The sequence below is a fragment of the Diabrotica undecimpunctata genome, chromosome 9, assembly GCF_040954645.1.
Source record: "Diabrotica undecimpunctata isolate CICGRU chromosome 9, icDiaUnde3, whole genome shotgun sequence".
Lineage (NCBI taxonomy): Eukaryota > Metazoa > Arthropoda > Insecta > Coleoptera > Chrysomelidae > Diabrotica > Diabrotica undecimpunctata.
The window spans coordinates 118663831-118682048 of NC_092811.1; the positions used below are offsets into that span (position 1 = coordinate 118663831).

The 18218-nt window shown below is 31.5% G+C and overlaps 2 protein-coding genes across 6 annotated transcripts in view; one reads left to right on the forward strand and one right to left on the reverse strand.

Moving 5' to 3' along the window:
- Nucleotides 1-959: 959 nt before the first annotated feature.
- LOC140451077 (uncharacterized) lies at nt 960-13590 on the reverse strand. 4 transcript variants are annotated; one of them, XM_072544799.1, is made up of 2 exons: nt 13162-13590; nt 960-3344 (listed from the first exon to the last, which is right to left on the reverse strand). In XM_072544799.1, the coding sequence occupies exons 1-2, from the start codon at nt 13400-13402 to the stop codon at nt 1855-1857; spliced, it is 1731 nt and encodes a 576-aa protein (XP_072400900.1). In that variant the 5' UTR covers nt 13403-13590; the 3' UTR covers nt 960-1854. The 4 variants fall into 4 exon arrangements, with proteins under 4 accessions (XP_072400900.1, XP_072400896.1, XP_072400897.1 ...); XM_072544795.1 differs by lacking the exon at nt 960-3344 and adding an exon at nt 3807-7385; XM_072544796.1 differs by lacking the exons at nt 960-3344; nt 13162-13590 and adding exons at nt 3807-7385; nt 13064-13131.
- Nucleotides 13591-17250: 3660 nt separating this feature from the next.
- The window catches only part of Rcc1 (Regulator of chromosome condensation 1), a 42265-nt gene continuing 41297 nt past the window's right edge, over nt 17251-18218 (forward strand). Inside the window, exons 1-2 of one of the 2 annotated variants that reach the window (XM_072544825.1) lie at nt 17251-17426; nt 17483-17570. In XM_072544825.1, the coding sequence (XP_072400926.1) occupies nt 17498-17570 (73 nt within the window). In that variant the 5' untranslated portion in view covers nt 17251-17426; nt 17483-17497. The remainder of the gene's footprint in view (nt 17427-17482; nt 17571-18218) is intronic. The other variant, XM_072544824.1, reaches the window with a different exon arrangement.

The window sequence follows — 18218 nt, forward strand, 5'->3', positions numbered from 1 at the left end:
AAACTGTTTAAAACAAATTTCACACTTGTATGGTTTTTCTCCAGTGTGCACTCTCAAATGTCTTTTCAATTGACCTGCCTCACTAAACTGTTTTAAACAAATATCACACTTGTATGGTTTTTTTCCAGTGTGCGTTCTCAAATGTCTTTTCAAACAACTCGTAGTAAGAAAGTGTTTTAAGCAAGTTTCACACTTGTATGGCCTTTCTTCATTGTGCAGTCTCAAATGTATTTTCAAACTACCTGCTGTACAAAACTGTTTAAAACAAATTTCACACTTATAACGTTTTTCTTCGGCATGTACCATCAAATGTCGATTTAAGCTTTGTTGAGAACATTGCTTGAAACAAATTTCATATTTGTTAGGTCTTTGTCCACTTTCAACTGCCATATTTGTATTTAATATTTTTCCTTCGGCGTATTGACCTGTATATTTTTCTTTAGGTGATGAATGTATCGTTTCCATAATTTTCATTTTATTTTCCTCGTGGGGACAACCTAAAATACAAACCAACTATGAAAATTTTTGTAGGACGAAGAAATTATTGCAAGAATAAAGGAATGTAATAAAGTAAAATTCTAGCCCAAGTTGACCTTTCTATGCTTATTTCTACATTAGATCTTATTCCTTACTGCTTAATGCCAATTGGCAACCCCAATCGCTACTGCTGTTTTGCTCTTATGTTAAAAAGCTGATATTACTACATAGTACCTACTATGCCATTAATTAGAGGTATAACCTTCTTAGAGATATTAGTAATTTTAAACGTTTGTATAAAATTACACTTTGAAATATGTCCCTTGTTTACTTTTTCGCAACCATGTATTTTCCAACAAAGCGAATATTCAGATCTACACTAAAAACTCTCAATAACGGCATAAAAATGAAAGAACTACTTGCCGTTATATGAAGGTGGCTGCTATTGTCAGATTTTGCAGTCCACAATTACATAAAAGATATTTGAAACTTTGTATATTTTATTAACTAAAGCAAAACATAATTCTATACTACACTAGGAAACAAATAGATGTTAAGCTTTTTTAAAGTATGTGTCAATTTTTGTTTGTTTTACATTTTTTAGTTTTTAATCAAGAACCTCAGCTTCACATTTAAGTAAAATTTGTGACGCATCCGTAAAAATTTTACCAATGTTATTGCACAATAAATAATTTTCTAAGTCTCTCAATTTTGCACGCACTTCTTTCATATTAAAAAACTGGATTTTGGAGTTTCGCATTCGTTCAAGTTACTATTGTCAGAATTATCTTTTTCTTCATTATTGCGCAGTTCTTCAACAATGTCCGGAATACTAAAGTTAGGGCTCTCTTAGGTATATCACTGTCAATAAAGGCAAATTCATCTAAATTTAAACTTCGTTACGGACTGTAGGAAGATCTTCTGGCAAGGGGTATATTGTCCTCTTCATCAAAGTGTGGATCTTCTTGGATAACATCAGAGAAGTTGGTTTTGGAAAAACATTTTTTAACTGTAGCAGAGGATACTTTTTTCCAAGCACCTGTAATCCATATAAGTGCACTGGATCAATTTATGTTTTTTCGCAATTCTCGAAATCACATCAACTACCAATAAACGCTAGAACACTTTTAATAAAATTTCGGTTAATCAATTTGAAATTCTGAATTATTCCTTGATCTAAGGGCTGGCAATGTGAAGTAGTTTTAGGTGCCACGATAACTATTTTAACACTTTTAATGAAACTTTAGAACGTGACGTGAAATTATCCAGGTAAAGAAGCACTTTTCTATTTTGTTTTTTTTTTCTTGCCATACACACGTGACAGTTCATCACATTTTGGCTACTAACGAATGCAGCGCTATCGCATAACGCCGCATTCTAACGGTTACGATCTTTTCCTGTATGTACTTTTAAATGGCGTTTCAAATTACTACTCTGAGAAAACTGCTTAAAACAAACCTCGCAGTTATAAGGTTTTTCTTCAGTGTGCACTCTCAAATGTCTTTTCAATTGACCTGCTTTCCTAAACTGTTTAAAACAGATCTCACAACTGTGAAGTTTTTCACCGGTGTGCACTCTCAAATGCATTTTCAAATTACCTGCTTTACTAAACTGTTTAAAACAGATCTCACAACTGTGAAGTTTTTCACCGGTGTGCACTCTCAAATGCATTTTCAAATTACCTGCTTTACTAAACTGTTTAAAACAGATCTCACAACGGTGAAGATTTTCTCCGGTGTGCATTCTCAAATGTCTTTTCAAATCACTAGAAGTACAAAAGTGTTTTAAGCAAATTTCACACTTGTATGGTTTTTCTCCAGTGTGAACTCTCAAATGTATTTTCAAACTATATGCTTCACTAAACTGTTTAAAACAAATTTCACACTTGTATGGTTTTTCTCCAGTGTGCACTCTCAAATGTATTTTCAAACTATATGCTTCACTAAACTGTTTAAAACAAATTTCACACTTGTGATGTTTTTCTCCAGTGTGCATTCTTAAAAAATGTGTTTTCAAATTACTTGCCATACTAAACTGCTTAAAGCAAATTTCACACTTGTATGGTTTTTCTCCAGTGTGCACTCTCAAATGTGTTTTCAAAGTACTTGCTTCAGTAAACTGTTTAAAACAAATTTCACACTTGTGATGTTTTTCTCCAGTGTGCATTCTTAAAAAATGTGTTTTCAAATTACTTGCCATACTAAACTGCTTAAAGCAAATTTCACACTTGTATGGTTTTTCTCCAGTGTGTACTCTCAAATGTGTTTTCAAAGTACTTGCTTCAGTAAACTGTTTAAAACAAATTTCACACTTGTATGGTTTTTCTCCAGTGTGCACTCTCAAATGTCTTTTCAATTGACCTGCCTCACTAAACTGTTTTAAACAAATATCACACTGATCAAGCTTTTTTCCAGTGTGCATTCTCAAATGTCTTTTCAAACAACTCGTAGTAAGAAAGTGTTTTAAGCAAGTTTCACACTTGTATGGCTTTTCTTCATTGTGCAGTCTCAAATGTATTTTCAGACTACCTGCTGTACAAAACTGTTTAAAACAAATTTCACACTTGTGAAGCTTTTCTCCAGTGTGCGTTCTCAAATGACTTTTCAAATAACTTGTAGTAGGAAACTGTTTAAAGCAAATTTCACACTTATAACGTTTTTCTTCGGCATGTACCATCAAATGTCGATTTAAGTTTTGTTGAGAACATTGCTTGAAACAAATGTCATATTTGTTAGGTCTTTGTCCACTTTGAACTGCCATATTTGTATTTAATATTTTTCCTTCAGCGTATTGACCTGTATATTTTTCTTTAGGTGATGAATGTATCGTTTCCATAATTTTCATTTTATTTTCCTCGTGGGGACAACCTAAAATACAAACCAACTATGAAAATTTTCGTAGGACGAAGAAATTATTGCAAAAATAAAGGAATATAATAAAGTAAAATTCTAGCCCAAGTTGACCTTTCAATGCTTATTTCTACATTAGATCTTATTCCTTACTGCTTAATGCTAATTGGCAACCCCAATCGCTACTACTGTTTTGCTATTATGTTAAAAAGCTGATATTACTACATAGTACCTACTATGCCATTAATTAGAGGTATAACCTTCTTAGAGATATTAGTAATTTTAAACGTTTGTATAAAATTACACTTTGAAATATGTCCCTTGTTTACTTTTTCGCAACCATGTATTTTCCAACAAAGCGAATATTCAGATCTACACTAAAAACTCTCAATAACGGCATAAAAATGAAAGAACTACTTGCCGTTATATGAAGGTGGCCGCTATTGTCAGATTTTGCATTTCACAAATACATAAAAGATATTTGAAACTTTGTATATTTTATTAACTAAAGCAAAACATAATTCTATACTACACTAGGAAACAAATAGATGTTAAGCTTTTTTAAAGTATGTGTCAATTTTTGTTTGTTTTACATTTTTTAGTTTTTAATCAAGAACCTCAGCTTCACATTTAAGTAAAATTTGTGACGCATCCGTAAAAATTTTACCAATGTTATTGCACAATAAATAATTTTCTAAGTCTCTCAATTTTGCACGCACTTCGTTCATATTAAAAAACTGGATTTTGGAGTTTCGCATTCGTTCAAGTTACTATTGGCAGAATTATCTTTTTCTTCATTATTGCGCAGTTCTTCAACAATGTCCGGAATACTAAAGTTAGGGCTCTCTTAGGTATATCACTGTCAATAAAGGCAAATTCATCTAAATTTAAACTTCGTTACGGACTGTAGGAAGATCTTCTGGCAAGGGGTATATTGTCCTCTTCATCAAAGTGTGGATCTTCTTGGATAACATCAGAGAAGTTGGTTTTGGAAAAACATTTTTTAACTGTAGCAGAGGATACTTTTTTCCAAGCACCTGTAATCCATATAAGTGCACTGGATCAATTTATGTTTTTTCGCAATTCTCGAAATCACATCAACTACCAATAAACGCTAGAACACTTTTAATGAAATTTCGGTTAATCAATTTGAAATTCTGAATTATTCCTTGATCTAAGGGCTGGCAATGTGAAGTAGTTTTAGGTGCCACGATAACTATTTTAACACTTTTACTGAAACTTTAGAACGTGACGTGAAATTATCCAGGTAAAGAAGCACTTTTCTATTTTGTTTTTTTTTTCTTGCCATACACACGTGACAGTTCATCACATTTTGGCTACTAACGAATGCAGCGCTATCGCATAACGCCGCATTCTAACGGTTACGATCTTTTCCTGTATGTACTTTTAAATGGCGTTTCAAATTACTACTCTGAGAAAACTGCTTAAAACAAACCTCGCAGTTATAAGGTTTTTCTTCAGTGTGCACTCTCAAATGTCTTTTCAATTGACCTGCTTTCCTAAACTGTTTAAAACAGATCTCACAACTGTGAAGTTTTTCACCGGTGTGCACTCTCAAATGCATTTTCAAATTACCTGCATTACTAAACTGTTTAAAACAGATCTCACAACTGTGAAGTTTTTCACCGGTGTGCACTCTCAAATGCATTTTCAAATTACCTGCTTTACTAAACTGTTTAAAACAGATCTCACAACGGTGAAGATTTTCTCCGGTGTGCATTCTCAAATGTCTTTTCAAATCACTAGAAGTACAAAAGTGTTTTAAGCAAATTTCACACTTGTATGGTTTTTCTCCAGTGTGAACTCTCAAATGTATTTTCAAACTATATGCTTCACTAAACTGTTTAAAACAAATTTCACACTTGTATGGTTTTTCTCCAGTGTGCACTCTCAAATGTATTTTCAAACTATATGCTTCACTAAACTGTTTAAAACAAATTTCACACTTGTGATGTTTTTCTCCAGTGTGCATTCTTAAAAAATGTGTTTTCAAATTACTTGCCATACTAAACTGCTTAAAGCAAATTTCACACTTGTATGGTTTTTCTCCAGTGTGCACTCTCAAATGTGTTTTCAAAGTACTTGCTTCAGTAAACTGTTTAAAACAAATTTCACACTTGTGATGTTTTTCTCCAGTGTGCATTTTTAAAAAATGTGTTTTCAAATTACTTGACATACTAAACTGCTTAAAGCAAATTTCACACTTGTATGGTTTTTCTCCAGTGTGAACTCTCAAATGTATTTTCAAACTATTTGCTTCACTAAACTGTTTAAAACAAATTTCACACTTGTATGGTTTTTCTCCAGTGTGCACTCTCAAATGTATTTTCAAACTATATGCTTCACTAAACTGTTTAAAACAAATTTCACACTTGTGATGTTTTTCTCCAGTGTGCATTCTTAAAAAATGTGTTTTCAAATTACTTGCCATACTAAACTGCTTAAAGCAAATTTCACACTTGTATGGTTTTTCTCCAGTGTGCACTCTCAAATGTGTTTTCAAAGTACTTGCTTCAGTAAACTGTTTAAAACAAATTTCACACTTGTGATGTTTTTCTCCAGTGTGCATTTTTAAAAAATGTGTTTTCAAATTACTTGACATACTAAACTGCTTAAAGCAAATTTCACACTTGTATGGTTTTTCTCCAGTGTGAACTCTCAAATGTATTTTCAAACTATATGCTTCACTAAACTGTTTAAAACAAATTTCACACTTGTATGGTTTTTCTCCAGTGTGCACTCTCAAATGTATTTTCAAACTATATGCTTCACTAAACTGTTTAAAACAAATTTCACACTTGTGATGTTTTTCTCCAGTGTGCATTCTTAAAAAATGTGTTTTCAAATTACTTGCCATACTAAACTGCTTAAAGCAAATTTCACACTTGTATGGTTTTTCTCCAGTGTGCACTCTCAAATGTGTTTTCAAAGTACTTGCTTCAGTAAACTGTTTAAAACAAATTTCACACTTGTGATGTTTTTCTCCAGTGTGCATTTTTAAAAAATGTGTTTTCAAATTACTTGACATACTAAACTGCTTAAAGCAAATTTCACACTTGTATGGTTTTTCTCCAGTGTGAACTCTCAAATGTATTTTCAAACTATATGCTTCACTAAACTGTTTAAAACAAATTTCACACTTGTGATGTTTTTCTCCAGTGTGCATTCTTAAAAAATGTGTTTTCAAATTACTTGCCATACTAAACTGCTTAAAGCAAATTTCACACTTGTATGGTTTTTCTCCAGTGTGCACTCTCAAATGTGTTTTCAAAGTACTTGCTTCAGTAAACTGTTTAAAACAAATTTCACACTTGTGATGTTTTTCTCCAGTGTGCATTCTTAAAAAATGTGTTTTCAAATGACTTGCCATACTAAACTGCTTAAAGCAAATTTCACACTTGTATGGTTTTTCTCCAGTGTGCACTCTCAAATGTGTTTTCAAAGTACTTGCTTCAGTAAACTGTTTAAAACAAATTTCACACTTGTATGGTTTTTCTCCAGTGTGCACTCTCAAATGTCTTTTCAATTGACCTGCCCCACTAAACTGTTTTAAACAAATATCACACTGATCAAGCTTTTTTCCAGTGTGCATTCTCAAATGTCTTTTCAAACAACTCGTAGTAAGAAAGTGTTTTAAGCAAGTTTCACACTTGTATGGCTTTTCTTCATTGTGCAGTCTCAAATGTATTTTCAGACTACCTGCTGTACAAAACTGTTTAAAACAAATTTCACACTTGTGAAGCTTTTCTCCAGTGTGCGTTCTCAAATGACTTTTCAAATAACTTGTAGTAGGAAACTGTTTAAAGCAAATTTCACACTTATAACGTTTTTCTTCGGCATGTACCATCAAATGTCGATTTAAGTTTTGTTGAGAACATTGCTTGAAACAAATGTCATATTTGTTAGGTATTTGTCCACTTTGAACTGCCATATTTGTATTTAATATTTTTCCTTCAGCGTATTGACCTGTATATTTTTCTTTAGGTGATGAATGTATCGTTTCCATAATTTTCATTTTATTTTCTTCGTGGGGACAACCTAAAATACAAACCAACTATGAAAATTTTCGTAGGACGAAGAAATTATTGCAAAAATAAAGGAATATAATAAAGTAAAATTCTAGCCCAAGTTGACCTTTCAATGCTTATTTCTACATTAGATCTTATTCCTTACTGCTTAATGCTAATTGGCAACCCCAATTGCTACTACTGTTTTGCTATTATGTTAAAAAGCTGATATTACTACATAGTACCTACTATGCCATTAATTAGAGGTATAACCTTCTTAGAGATATTAGTAATTTTAAACGTTTGTATAAAATTACACTTTGAAAAATGTCCTTTGTTTACTTTTTCGCAACCATGTATTTTGCAACAAAGGGAATATTCAGATCTACAGTAAAAACTGTCAATAACAGCATAACAATGAAAGAACTACTTGCTGTTATATGAAGGTGGCTGCTATTGTCAGATTTTGCAGTCCACAAATACATAAAAGATATTTGGAACTTTGTATAGTATATATCTTTGTAGATGAATAAACCCCATTTTGATCATTAGCCCATTGAGCATCTCCAAGGTTGTTTCTCCAGTGTGTTTCCTCAAATGTGTTTTTAAATAACTTGCTGTACTGAACCTCTTAAAACAAATTTCACATTTATATGGTTTTTCTCCAGTGTGCACCCTCAAATGTCTTTTCAAATGTGTTTTTAAATTAATTGTTGCAGTAATCTGCCGAAAACAAATTTCACAGCTATGACGTTTTTCTCTAGTGTGCGTTCTCAAATGTCTTTTCAAATGACTTGTAGTGGTGAATTGCTTTAAACATGTTTCACACTTGTAGGGTTGTCCTCCAGTATGTATTCTTAAATGTCTTTTCAAATGACTTAAAGTAACAAACTGGTTTAAACAAGTTTCACACTTGTAAGGTGTTTCTCCTGTGTTCTCCTCAAATGTATTTTTAAATTATTTCCTGTACCAAACCTCTTAAAACAAATCTCACACTTGTATGGCTTTTCTCCAGTGTGCACTCTCAAATGTCTTTTCAAGTAAATTGTAGTAGTAAACTGCTTCAAACAAGTCTCACACTTGTAAAGTTCTTCTCCACTGTGTGTTCTCAAATGTGTTTTTAAATGAATTGTTGTAGTAAACTGATTTAAACAAATTTCACACTTGTAAGATTTTCCTCCAGTGTGCATTCTTAAATGTCTTTTCAAATCACTTATAGTAACAATCTGCTTTAAGCAAGTTTCACACTTGTAAAGTTCTTTTCTGCTGTATATTGCCAAATGTGTTTTTAAAGGAATTATTGTAGTAAACTGTTTTAAACAAGTAAATTAAAGTTCTTCTCCGCTGTGTGTTCCCAAATGTGTTTTTAAATGAATTGTTGTAGTAAACTGTTTTAAACAAATTTCACACTTGTAAGATTTTCCTCCAGTGTGCATTCTTAAATGTCTTTTCAAATCACTTATAGTAACAATCTGCTTTAAGCAAGTTTCACACTTGTAAAGTTCTTCTCCGCTGTGTATTCACAAATGTGTTTTTAAATAAATTATTGTAGTAAACTGTTTTAAACAAATTCTACACTTGTAAGTTTTTTCTCCAGTGTGCGTTCTTAAATGTCTTTTCAATTGAGTTGTAGAACTAAACTGTTCTAAGCAAGTATCACACTTGTAAGGTGTTTCTCCTCTGTGTACTCTCAAATGTGTTTTTAAATTACCTCTTGTACCAAACCTCTTAAAACAAATTTCACACTTGTATGGTTTTTCTCCAGTGTGTACTCTCCAATGTATTTTCACAATATTTACCTCACTAAACTGTTTAAAACAAATTTCACACTTGTGAAGTTTTTCTGCAGTGTGTTTCTCAAATGTATATTTAAATTACCTATAGTGGTAAATTGTTTTGAACAAATTTCACACTGTCCACCCCTAACTTTCATATTTTTATTTAATATTTTTCCTTCAGCATATTAAGCTGTATAATATTTTCCTTTATGAGATAATAATTGTAACCTTTCCACAATTTTCATTTTTTTCTCCTCCTGGGAACAACCTAAAATACACACCAACTATAAACATTTTATTGGAACAGACAAAGGAATGTAATGAATAAAGTACATTCACAGCCTAAGTTGACCCTTCCTTGACCTCCTTAGGCTTATTCCTCTATCTGATCCAATTCCTTATAGCTTAACACCAGTCGGCAATAGTCTGGATTCACTCCAGAAAAATCAACAATTGACCAGATTCATTCATAAAGACAGATTCTTAAAAAAAACATTGAAACCAATCACCTATTCATCGACTTCAAGGCCAAGTATGACAATGTCAAGGAATGGTACTATACCAGTCAATGCATGAGTTTGGTATACCAGCATGATTTTTCCTATTAATGAGAATGACAATGTCTAGCTTAAAAGCAAGTGTTACAATACAGGAACAGAATTCTAGAACCTTTGAGATAACAGGCGGATTGAGACCTATGGGATAACATGGCTGGCCTCCTATTTAATATTGCATTGAAAAAGGCAGACCTAGACACACGAATTAAAGACAGTGACACTATTTACAATAGATCAATACAAATCTTAGCATATGCTGATGACACTGACATAATAGGAAGTAGCAAGTGAGATGTTGAGCAATATTTCCTATGGTCTGTTTTTTAACCAGGAGGAGTAATTCAAATTTTCCGCGCCGTAATGCTTGTTTGTAATTGGTCCAACCGCAGGCAAGTTTACTCCACTAAATTATGACATTTTGACACTAATGACATTTGTGAAATTTTAAAATTCAAAATTTATATCGACGATTTTTTGTGTTTTCTGCGTTATTCCTTACATTTTTAGATATTTCGTTTGTATTTATATAAAAACAGTTCTTTTCAGAACTATTTAGCGATATATTAGTGTTATTAAGATAACTAATGGATTTGATGCCTAGTACTAGTGGTAATTATTCCTCTCCACTTAAAAAACGCCGTGTACATTTGGGTCATTTATCTTCAAATGAGAAACAATGCATTATAACCATGTATAAATAAATCAAAATTGATAATTCTGGAATGAAAATAACAGCCACGGTAGCAAAAATAAAACAGGCAACAGGTTAGTTTTGCAGAATAGTTATTGTTAAAATCAAGACTTACTAAAGTAATGTGCTAATTTTATTAGCACATTACTTTAACATGTATTAGAATATAAGCAGACTGGAACAGTAATATTGTAAAATTCCATTGGATTTTAGATATCATTTTATCACGAATATATCGCTTTCATATACGTTCCGGACGATTTTCTTCTATAATGTGATAAATAAACTCTAAAAATTCTTCAACTTCTTCATAACAGTCCAACATTTTTTTATTGTATTTAGAAATACTAAATAATATATATTGGAAGTTAATTCGAAAAATTATTATTCAAACATAAACAATCAAAGTTAGATTGGAATCAATGTGTGAAGGTGTCCGATACTGATTACTGGATTACCGCAAGGCAGAGATAATCAACAAAAAAAGAAGATGTATTTGGTAACTCTTCTAGTAACTTTTTTGGGTGTGAATCTGTCTTTTTAGTTTACTCCGCCTGGTTAAAAAACAGAGTATAGTATTGGAAAAGGTGGCAAGACTACTCATTCTAGGCACAGGCTACTCATCACTGAAGACCAAACAAAGTTGGTTACTAAGAATCCTATAGCAAATGAGGAACAAAAAAGCAGTCTTTGGAAGTTATATCTTTGAATGTGTAGACAGCTTCAAATAGTTTGACTCGCTGGTGACTACTACCAACAAAACAAGCGAAATTAAACAGATGAATAAACCTTACAAATAGGACATACTATGGACTCCAAAAACTATTTCACTGAAGAAACATCCAAAGAACAAAATTATTATATAAAAAACACTGCTGAGGCTGGTCCTCACATATAGGACTAAAACATGGACTCTAACATAGAAGGATGCTTTTGGGAATATTCAAAAGTAAAATTCTCCACAAAATATTTGGAGCTATAAACAACTAAGGGATATGCACAAAAGATATAACTTCGAATTATACCAATGCTTTAATGGACTTGAATTTTTAACATTCATTAAAACACAGCAACTTAGGCTGGACAACTATGAACGAAAACAACATAATTTCTAAACTGTCTGACTTAGGGATATTAAAAATCAGGATAGAGCAACAGGTTGTCAAAAACCAAACAGAATAATGATGAATTGTCAATTTCCACAACTGTTTTTTTCTTATGATAAAAAGCTACAGTCTCCTCATTAGTGATATCAACCTATTGTCAGAGTTTTCAGTAATTATTGTAAAATAACATTTGTTTAAAATCACATTTTACATAAATTTCCTTTAATTATTTAATTAATTATTCATTATTATGTCACATAACTATCAGTACAAACAATAAGTGTTTTTTGTGATTTATTACTGAACCTACGCTGCTACTTACTAATATACAATATGGTGGTGATACAGGAAACAGCGATATCGTAAAAACTTATTACTCTTATTAAGGGAGGATAAAAACTCTTTGTTACAGGAGGCCTCCATGACATTTTTGGATTAGAAATAGAATTCTGTTGTAAATATGTCCTAGCAATACTTTTTCAATAATTTTATAAATGTATTCTGAATCTTATTCAAAATTCTTGAAAGTTCCACTGAGTTTGTCCATACCTTCCATAAAAACTACTACTTGGTTTCAAACAATAAAAACTCACAAGGAACAATTAAATTAAAGTAATATAATTTGTCTTACTTCATCAATATACTGCGTTTGGCCAACTCTAATTGATACTATGTGAATACAAGAATGTTTCTCCCACACACAAGTTTGTTAATAAAACAAATACATATTTTATTTGACTTTTGCCCTGAAATCTTCATTTTTTGGAAATATTAAGTACTTTACATCACTACCTTTAGCCATTTCCCCAATTTATCAATAACCTACTAATGCAAGTACTGGATTTCTAAATTCATAAAAATAAAGTACCACTATATAAACACAATTAAACACCAAGAAGTTCTTCAAAAAACAACTGAATTATCAGATAATGTAGATCCTTGAAACGCAAAGTGCTAATAATAACATTACATTTTCATTATTTCAGCTTTATCTAATATTCTATTCTATATACTATGCTCTACTACCAAAGAATTATAATTAAATTAATTAATGCCTCCATATTCTTTGCTACTACATTGGACAATCCAGATCCAGCAATACTACTCAATGTCCACCCAAAATAGAATTAAAACTTTTAAAAAGTGTTGTCAAAATTTATAAAGTAGCATAACGTGACATTTTCGATCTAGATCAGATCATCTGCAGTGCCTTCTTTTGTAGTTGAAACTAACACTAAAATTGTAGCTGTGACATCAATATACGGTTTTACATTGTTCCAAATTTAAATTCTAATGAGACTCTAGGTCAATGAAATTGGATAAAATTTAGTACGTAAAGAGCATGTTTCTTTGCTCGACTTGAACATGTGGTTCTTGTCAGTTAAAACGACACAGACCAACTCTGTGTCGTTAATCATATCTAACTCCATTAATTTTTATTTCATTAAATGTTTAAAATCAGCTACAAATATTCTCATACTGTAGTATATTATGTACTTTGTAACCTAAGGTAATAACGCACTTACCCAACTTAATTTGTTATCATGTTATTGTAATAATTAATATTATTTACTTACTTTCTTCATTTGTTGTTTGCGTTTCTTCAAATAGTGTAAATTTATGTTCATCTTAATTTGTTATCATGTTATTGTAATAATTAATATTATTTACTTACTTTCTTCATTTGTTGTTTGCGTTTCTTCAAATAGTGTAAATTTATGTTCATCTTGTTCTATTTCAGCTTTTACTGAGAACACATTTGAGTCTATATAATCAAACGCGTCGTATGCACTTTCAGTCTTAATTTCTTCCTCAATTTCAATTTTGAAGCCATCCAAATCCAAAGGACCATCAGGCGTTTCATTATCTGTTTCTATTTTACAAGTTTTCTCAGTAGCTTCTTCTTTCATTTCCATTTTATTACATTCAATTTTTCAGTTTTATGTTTACACAAAAAAATCACTACAATAAATTTAAGAGCAAACCTATAGGTTTGTTCCAACACGCAATTTTTGTACGGTCCGAAAACCGTCACGAAACTACTTGTACCGTTTTTAATGCGCATGTTCATCATTTGTATCGTCTGATGACGGTAATTTGTAAACTGATGTTTGAACGATTTTCTGACAACTGACATAATTTGGTGACAATTTATTTTTTTATTTTATTTATTTAATTATTAATCAGTAGTTTACACAAATTTAAAATAAAGACCAATCTACCTAAATAATTCTGGTTTTTCACCCTAGGTTCGGGTAATAGCTCCAAATCATCCTCACTACTATAATAATCAGAAAAATCACTAATTCCTTCATCGTCAGTTATATTTATAAAGTTATAAATAACGAGAAACAAATTATATATAAATAAATAATAAGTCTATCATAAGCATGTGATAAAATCATTAACCTAACTTCTTTTTTCTGAACAAATTTGCTGTTTTAATACAAAATCTAAGTTAATCTAGGCCCAACAAATTTAAAGAAATAGAATAAAATCCTAGTGCGCAAGTCATCCCAACCACGATCCCAACCAGTACATGCATTTGCCAGATTACTGAAATTATCGTCACGAAACCGTCACTGGGCGATCATAATTTTTGTTGGAACGGTCGGAAGGACGATGAGATGAACGATCATATTTTTGTTTAGTGCGCAGGAGCGTAACTGTTACGTGACGGTTTTTTGTTGTGTTGGAACAAACCTTATATAATCGTCTATAGGACGATTTATATTATATCATCATCATCATATTATATTTGTGGTTAAACTGTGGAACCCATAGTGGAATCACACCATGGTACAATTGAAAATTGAATGAATACACGTTGTTCGGTGGTAGTGTGCCATGGTACAATGAATACATATTATATCATCATCATCATATTTGTGGTTAAACTGTGGAACCCATGGTGGAACCACAACATGGTACAATTGAAAATTGAATGAATACACGGTAGTGTGCTATGAGTGTATTCATTGCACCCCACACCGTCACACCACGTCACACCATCAGCAGCACCATATATCACCATATTATAATATATTCACAGATGTCACAGAATACTCCCTATTCTGTGATATATAAACTCCATTCTTGAACTCCATTCGCTTAGCTCGGGCATAATTTGACAGATTCATTATTCATTGTCGCTGTCGGAAACCTACAACACAACAATTCCTATCTTCTCAGTATTAATAGCTCAAGTATCCTACTATTGCAAACTTCTTTCTTTAAAAATCTTTAAAAAAAGATGAATTATTCTAAATAGTGGAAGTGCATACTAAACCCATCAAATTTTTTGGCAGTATCTTCTTCATGTGCCTTGTCCGTTCCGAACGTTGGCAATCAACATGGCTATTCTGACCCTGTTTACGGCAGATCTGAATAGTTCAGCAGATGACAATCCGAACCATTGCCGCAAGTTTTGGAGCCACGAGTGTCTTCTCCTCCCTGGACCCCTTCTGCTGTCTATTTTCCCTTGAACGATCAGCTGTAGTACTCTATAGTATATATTTAAAAAATATATTTTACTTGTTATAATTTAACATAAATATTTATTATATGGTGCAGATAAATAAATATTGATTGTCGGTAATTCGTAAAGTTCTATTTTATATACTATTTAGTTTGTTTACTATTAATATTGGCTATGAGTACATGTGCTTGGTTGTATATTAATTTCCAGCCACTTTTAGTACGTCAAAAAGTAACTAACTTCGCAAAAAAATAATTACTAAATTGACTAGCAGTTCGGACCGTTCGGACTGAGTTTATTAAACTCCATTCCACAGTATAGTGTCCATTCGCTTAGGCTTAGCTCGGGCATATTTTGACATACAACACAACACATACAACACAACAATTCCTACTTCTCAGTATTAATAGCTCAGGTATCCTACTATTGCAGACTTCTTTCTTAAGAAGAAAGAAGAATTATTCTAAATAGTGGAAGTGTATACTAAACCCATCAAATTTTGGGTAGTATGGTATATATTTAAAAAATATATTTTAGTTGTTACAATTTAACATATCTATTTATTATATAGTGCAGTTAAATAAATATTGATTTTCGGTAATTCGCAAAGTTCTATTTTATTTACTATTTAGTTTGTTTACTATTAATATTGGCTATGAGTACGTGTGCTTGGTTGCATAGTAATTTTCAGCCACTTTTTGTCTGCCAAAAAGCAACTACCTTCGCAAAAAAATGTGGAAAATTGAAAATGGAAATTGAAACGTCAATAAACGTACTTTAACCTTTAATTGTGGCTTATTCCCATTTAAATAGTAAAAACAAACGGGTGTGGCGTGGCAATCCAGTGGGACTGCCGGTGGAAGTTACACTTCTATACACGCATTCGCCGTTACGAATTTATTTGGGAGTCAATCTGCACAATCATTACATATGTAATTCTATAGGTAAGACATAGCAGAAAGAGAAACAGAATTAATAACAACTTATTGTATGAAAGGAGTTGAATGCAATTTTTTTTTTACACATACTCTACAGTAAAATTCATTGTTTATTTTGTTATTAATATAATAATACAATACAAATTAAACTGCAATATTCATAAGTATTTAAAAATGACAATAATGTAATAATATTAATAAAAAAGTCATCCCCGACTGGGAATCGAACCCCGGTCTCCCGCGTGACAGGCGGGGATACTGACTACTACACTACCGATGACATAACACAAATGTATTTCAAAATTGACAGTTCTGGATCATACAGTGATTTATTGAGATTATTATTTTGAAATACAAAAGAATAATATAATTATGAACATTTAATAAATAATACAAAACATATCACATACATAATAATATTAATAAATATTTTATTATATGTATATATATCTTTATATAATATATATATAATATTAAATATATATACAAAAGGAACATTTTTATATTCGAGAGAGGAAGAGAGAGAAAATATGTCTTCTGTCTCTCTCTTACTCATTATCTTACATATGTAATGATTTCACAGATTCACTCCCATACAAATTTCCAACGTGGAGCGCACGTATAGAAGTATAACTTCAAAATAATTACTAAATTCACTAGACAGTTCGGACTGGGAATAGCGAACCGAGTATACCATATTATATTATTTTATCTATGCTGTCTATGACCAGCACCAGCAACCAACACCATAATATATTGAAATGGACAGTGGAAGTGTGACGTCACAACTGTCAATACCTTTCCAAACAAAAGTTGGAACACGTTGGAATGTCCAATCTCAAGACTTTTTAATTTCTATAAAGTTAACATGTTGCTTCCTCTGCTGCTTTTTCTTTTAAGTATAGTGTTTTTTACGATAATACCATTATAATTCAGTGTTCTATTTCTATGAAATATAGTTTAAAAGTTTAAATTAAAGACATTCTAACCTTACTTTATTGATACATGCATTTTATTGCTATTTTTATAAAACAACATGCTTTATTATTTACACAACATTGTAAACTTGTTGTAGTAACTATTAGAATACTTAGATATTGCAAAAAGCGGAAAGATTCTGTAAAAAAAATGAAAAAATAACGAAAAATACAAATTATCCACACTAAACAAGGTTTGTTTGGAAAGTGAAACTGACAGATGTCAATCAAATCTACGTCATCACTTCCACGGTCCATAAACAGTATCATGATGGAGCACGGAGCCATCGAGCAAAAAGACAATGCTCGATGCACGGAGCATACATCGGAGCACAAATCCAGTACCTTAAAACATAAGTGAGAAGAAAAATTTTGACAGATGTCAAAATACGTAACGGTTTTTGACGTCTCATAAAAACCGGTTAGTACAAATTGGTTATATGGATTTTATTCCTGTAACATATATTTGTTTCCATAATTTGTACTAATTGCAATTTTTTGTGGCCAGAAGTACCATTGTTCCTGTTGTTTTTCATTTTTTAGTTAGGTGAGTTCTTTAATTAACCTAACATTTTACATGCTTTAAACTTTACGATATTGTAGCATTTTTACACAAATATGGCAAATAAAAGACGTCGTCAGCCCTCCGGAGACAAAAATGATCATCATACCAAAAGCAAAAGAGCTAAATGTGAGTACTAGTATTTTATATGGGTATATATATTTTTAGGTTAAGTACCCCCTTAGTGTTAACTCTCTAGGGTATTTTTTTATAGTACACATATTTTTCGATGAAATATTTTGGTTCATTAATTGCAATGCATTTTACCTTAATTTCAAATAAAAGGCGGTATAGAAGATTAACAATTTACTCAGCAAATGTAGTTAATCAAAAGTCATACTGTTTCTGCCAGAAACTAGAAGTTAAAGCCTATGCGATATTTTTGTGCTTGTTTTAAATCGGTGTAAATAAGTTTTAAATGGAAATACGCAATTGCAAATGTTTTGAACAAACTAAACAGGCATATTTCCTACTAATTCCTATAATTACCTTATGGTCACATTTGATTAGTAACCTTGTATTGTTCTGAAGCGATTTTGTTCTGGCATTTTAATAAAATTTACACTATTTTTATTGAGAATAAGCCACAATTTTACTTCAAGATAAGTTTATTTCGATGTTTCGATTTTCACTTTGGAAATAATTCTCAAATTACAAAATATTAATTAATTATTTTTAAAGATACATACTTATTTTTTGTGTGGCGTTAGAAAGTATATTTCTTCAAATGAAAGTTAATATACAAACGAAAAATAATGATAGATTAGAATACATTTG

Coding starts and splice junctions, on each gene's coding strand:
- LOC140451077 (XM_072544795.1), bottom strand. CDS start 13,402: ATGGAAATGAAAGAAGAAGCTACTGAGAAAACTTGTAAAATAGAAACA. Junction 7,386..13,161: donor GCAAACAACAAATGAAGAAA/GTAAGTAAATAA, acceptor TTTGTATTTTAG/GTTGTCCCCACGAAGAAAAT.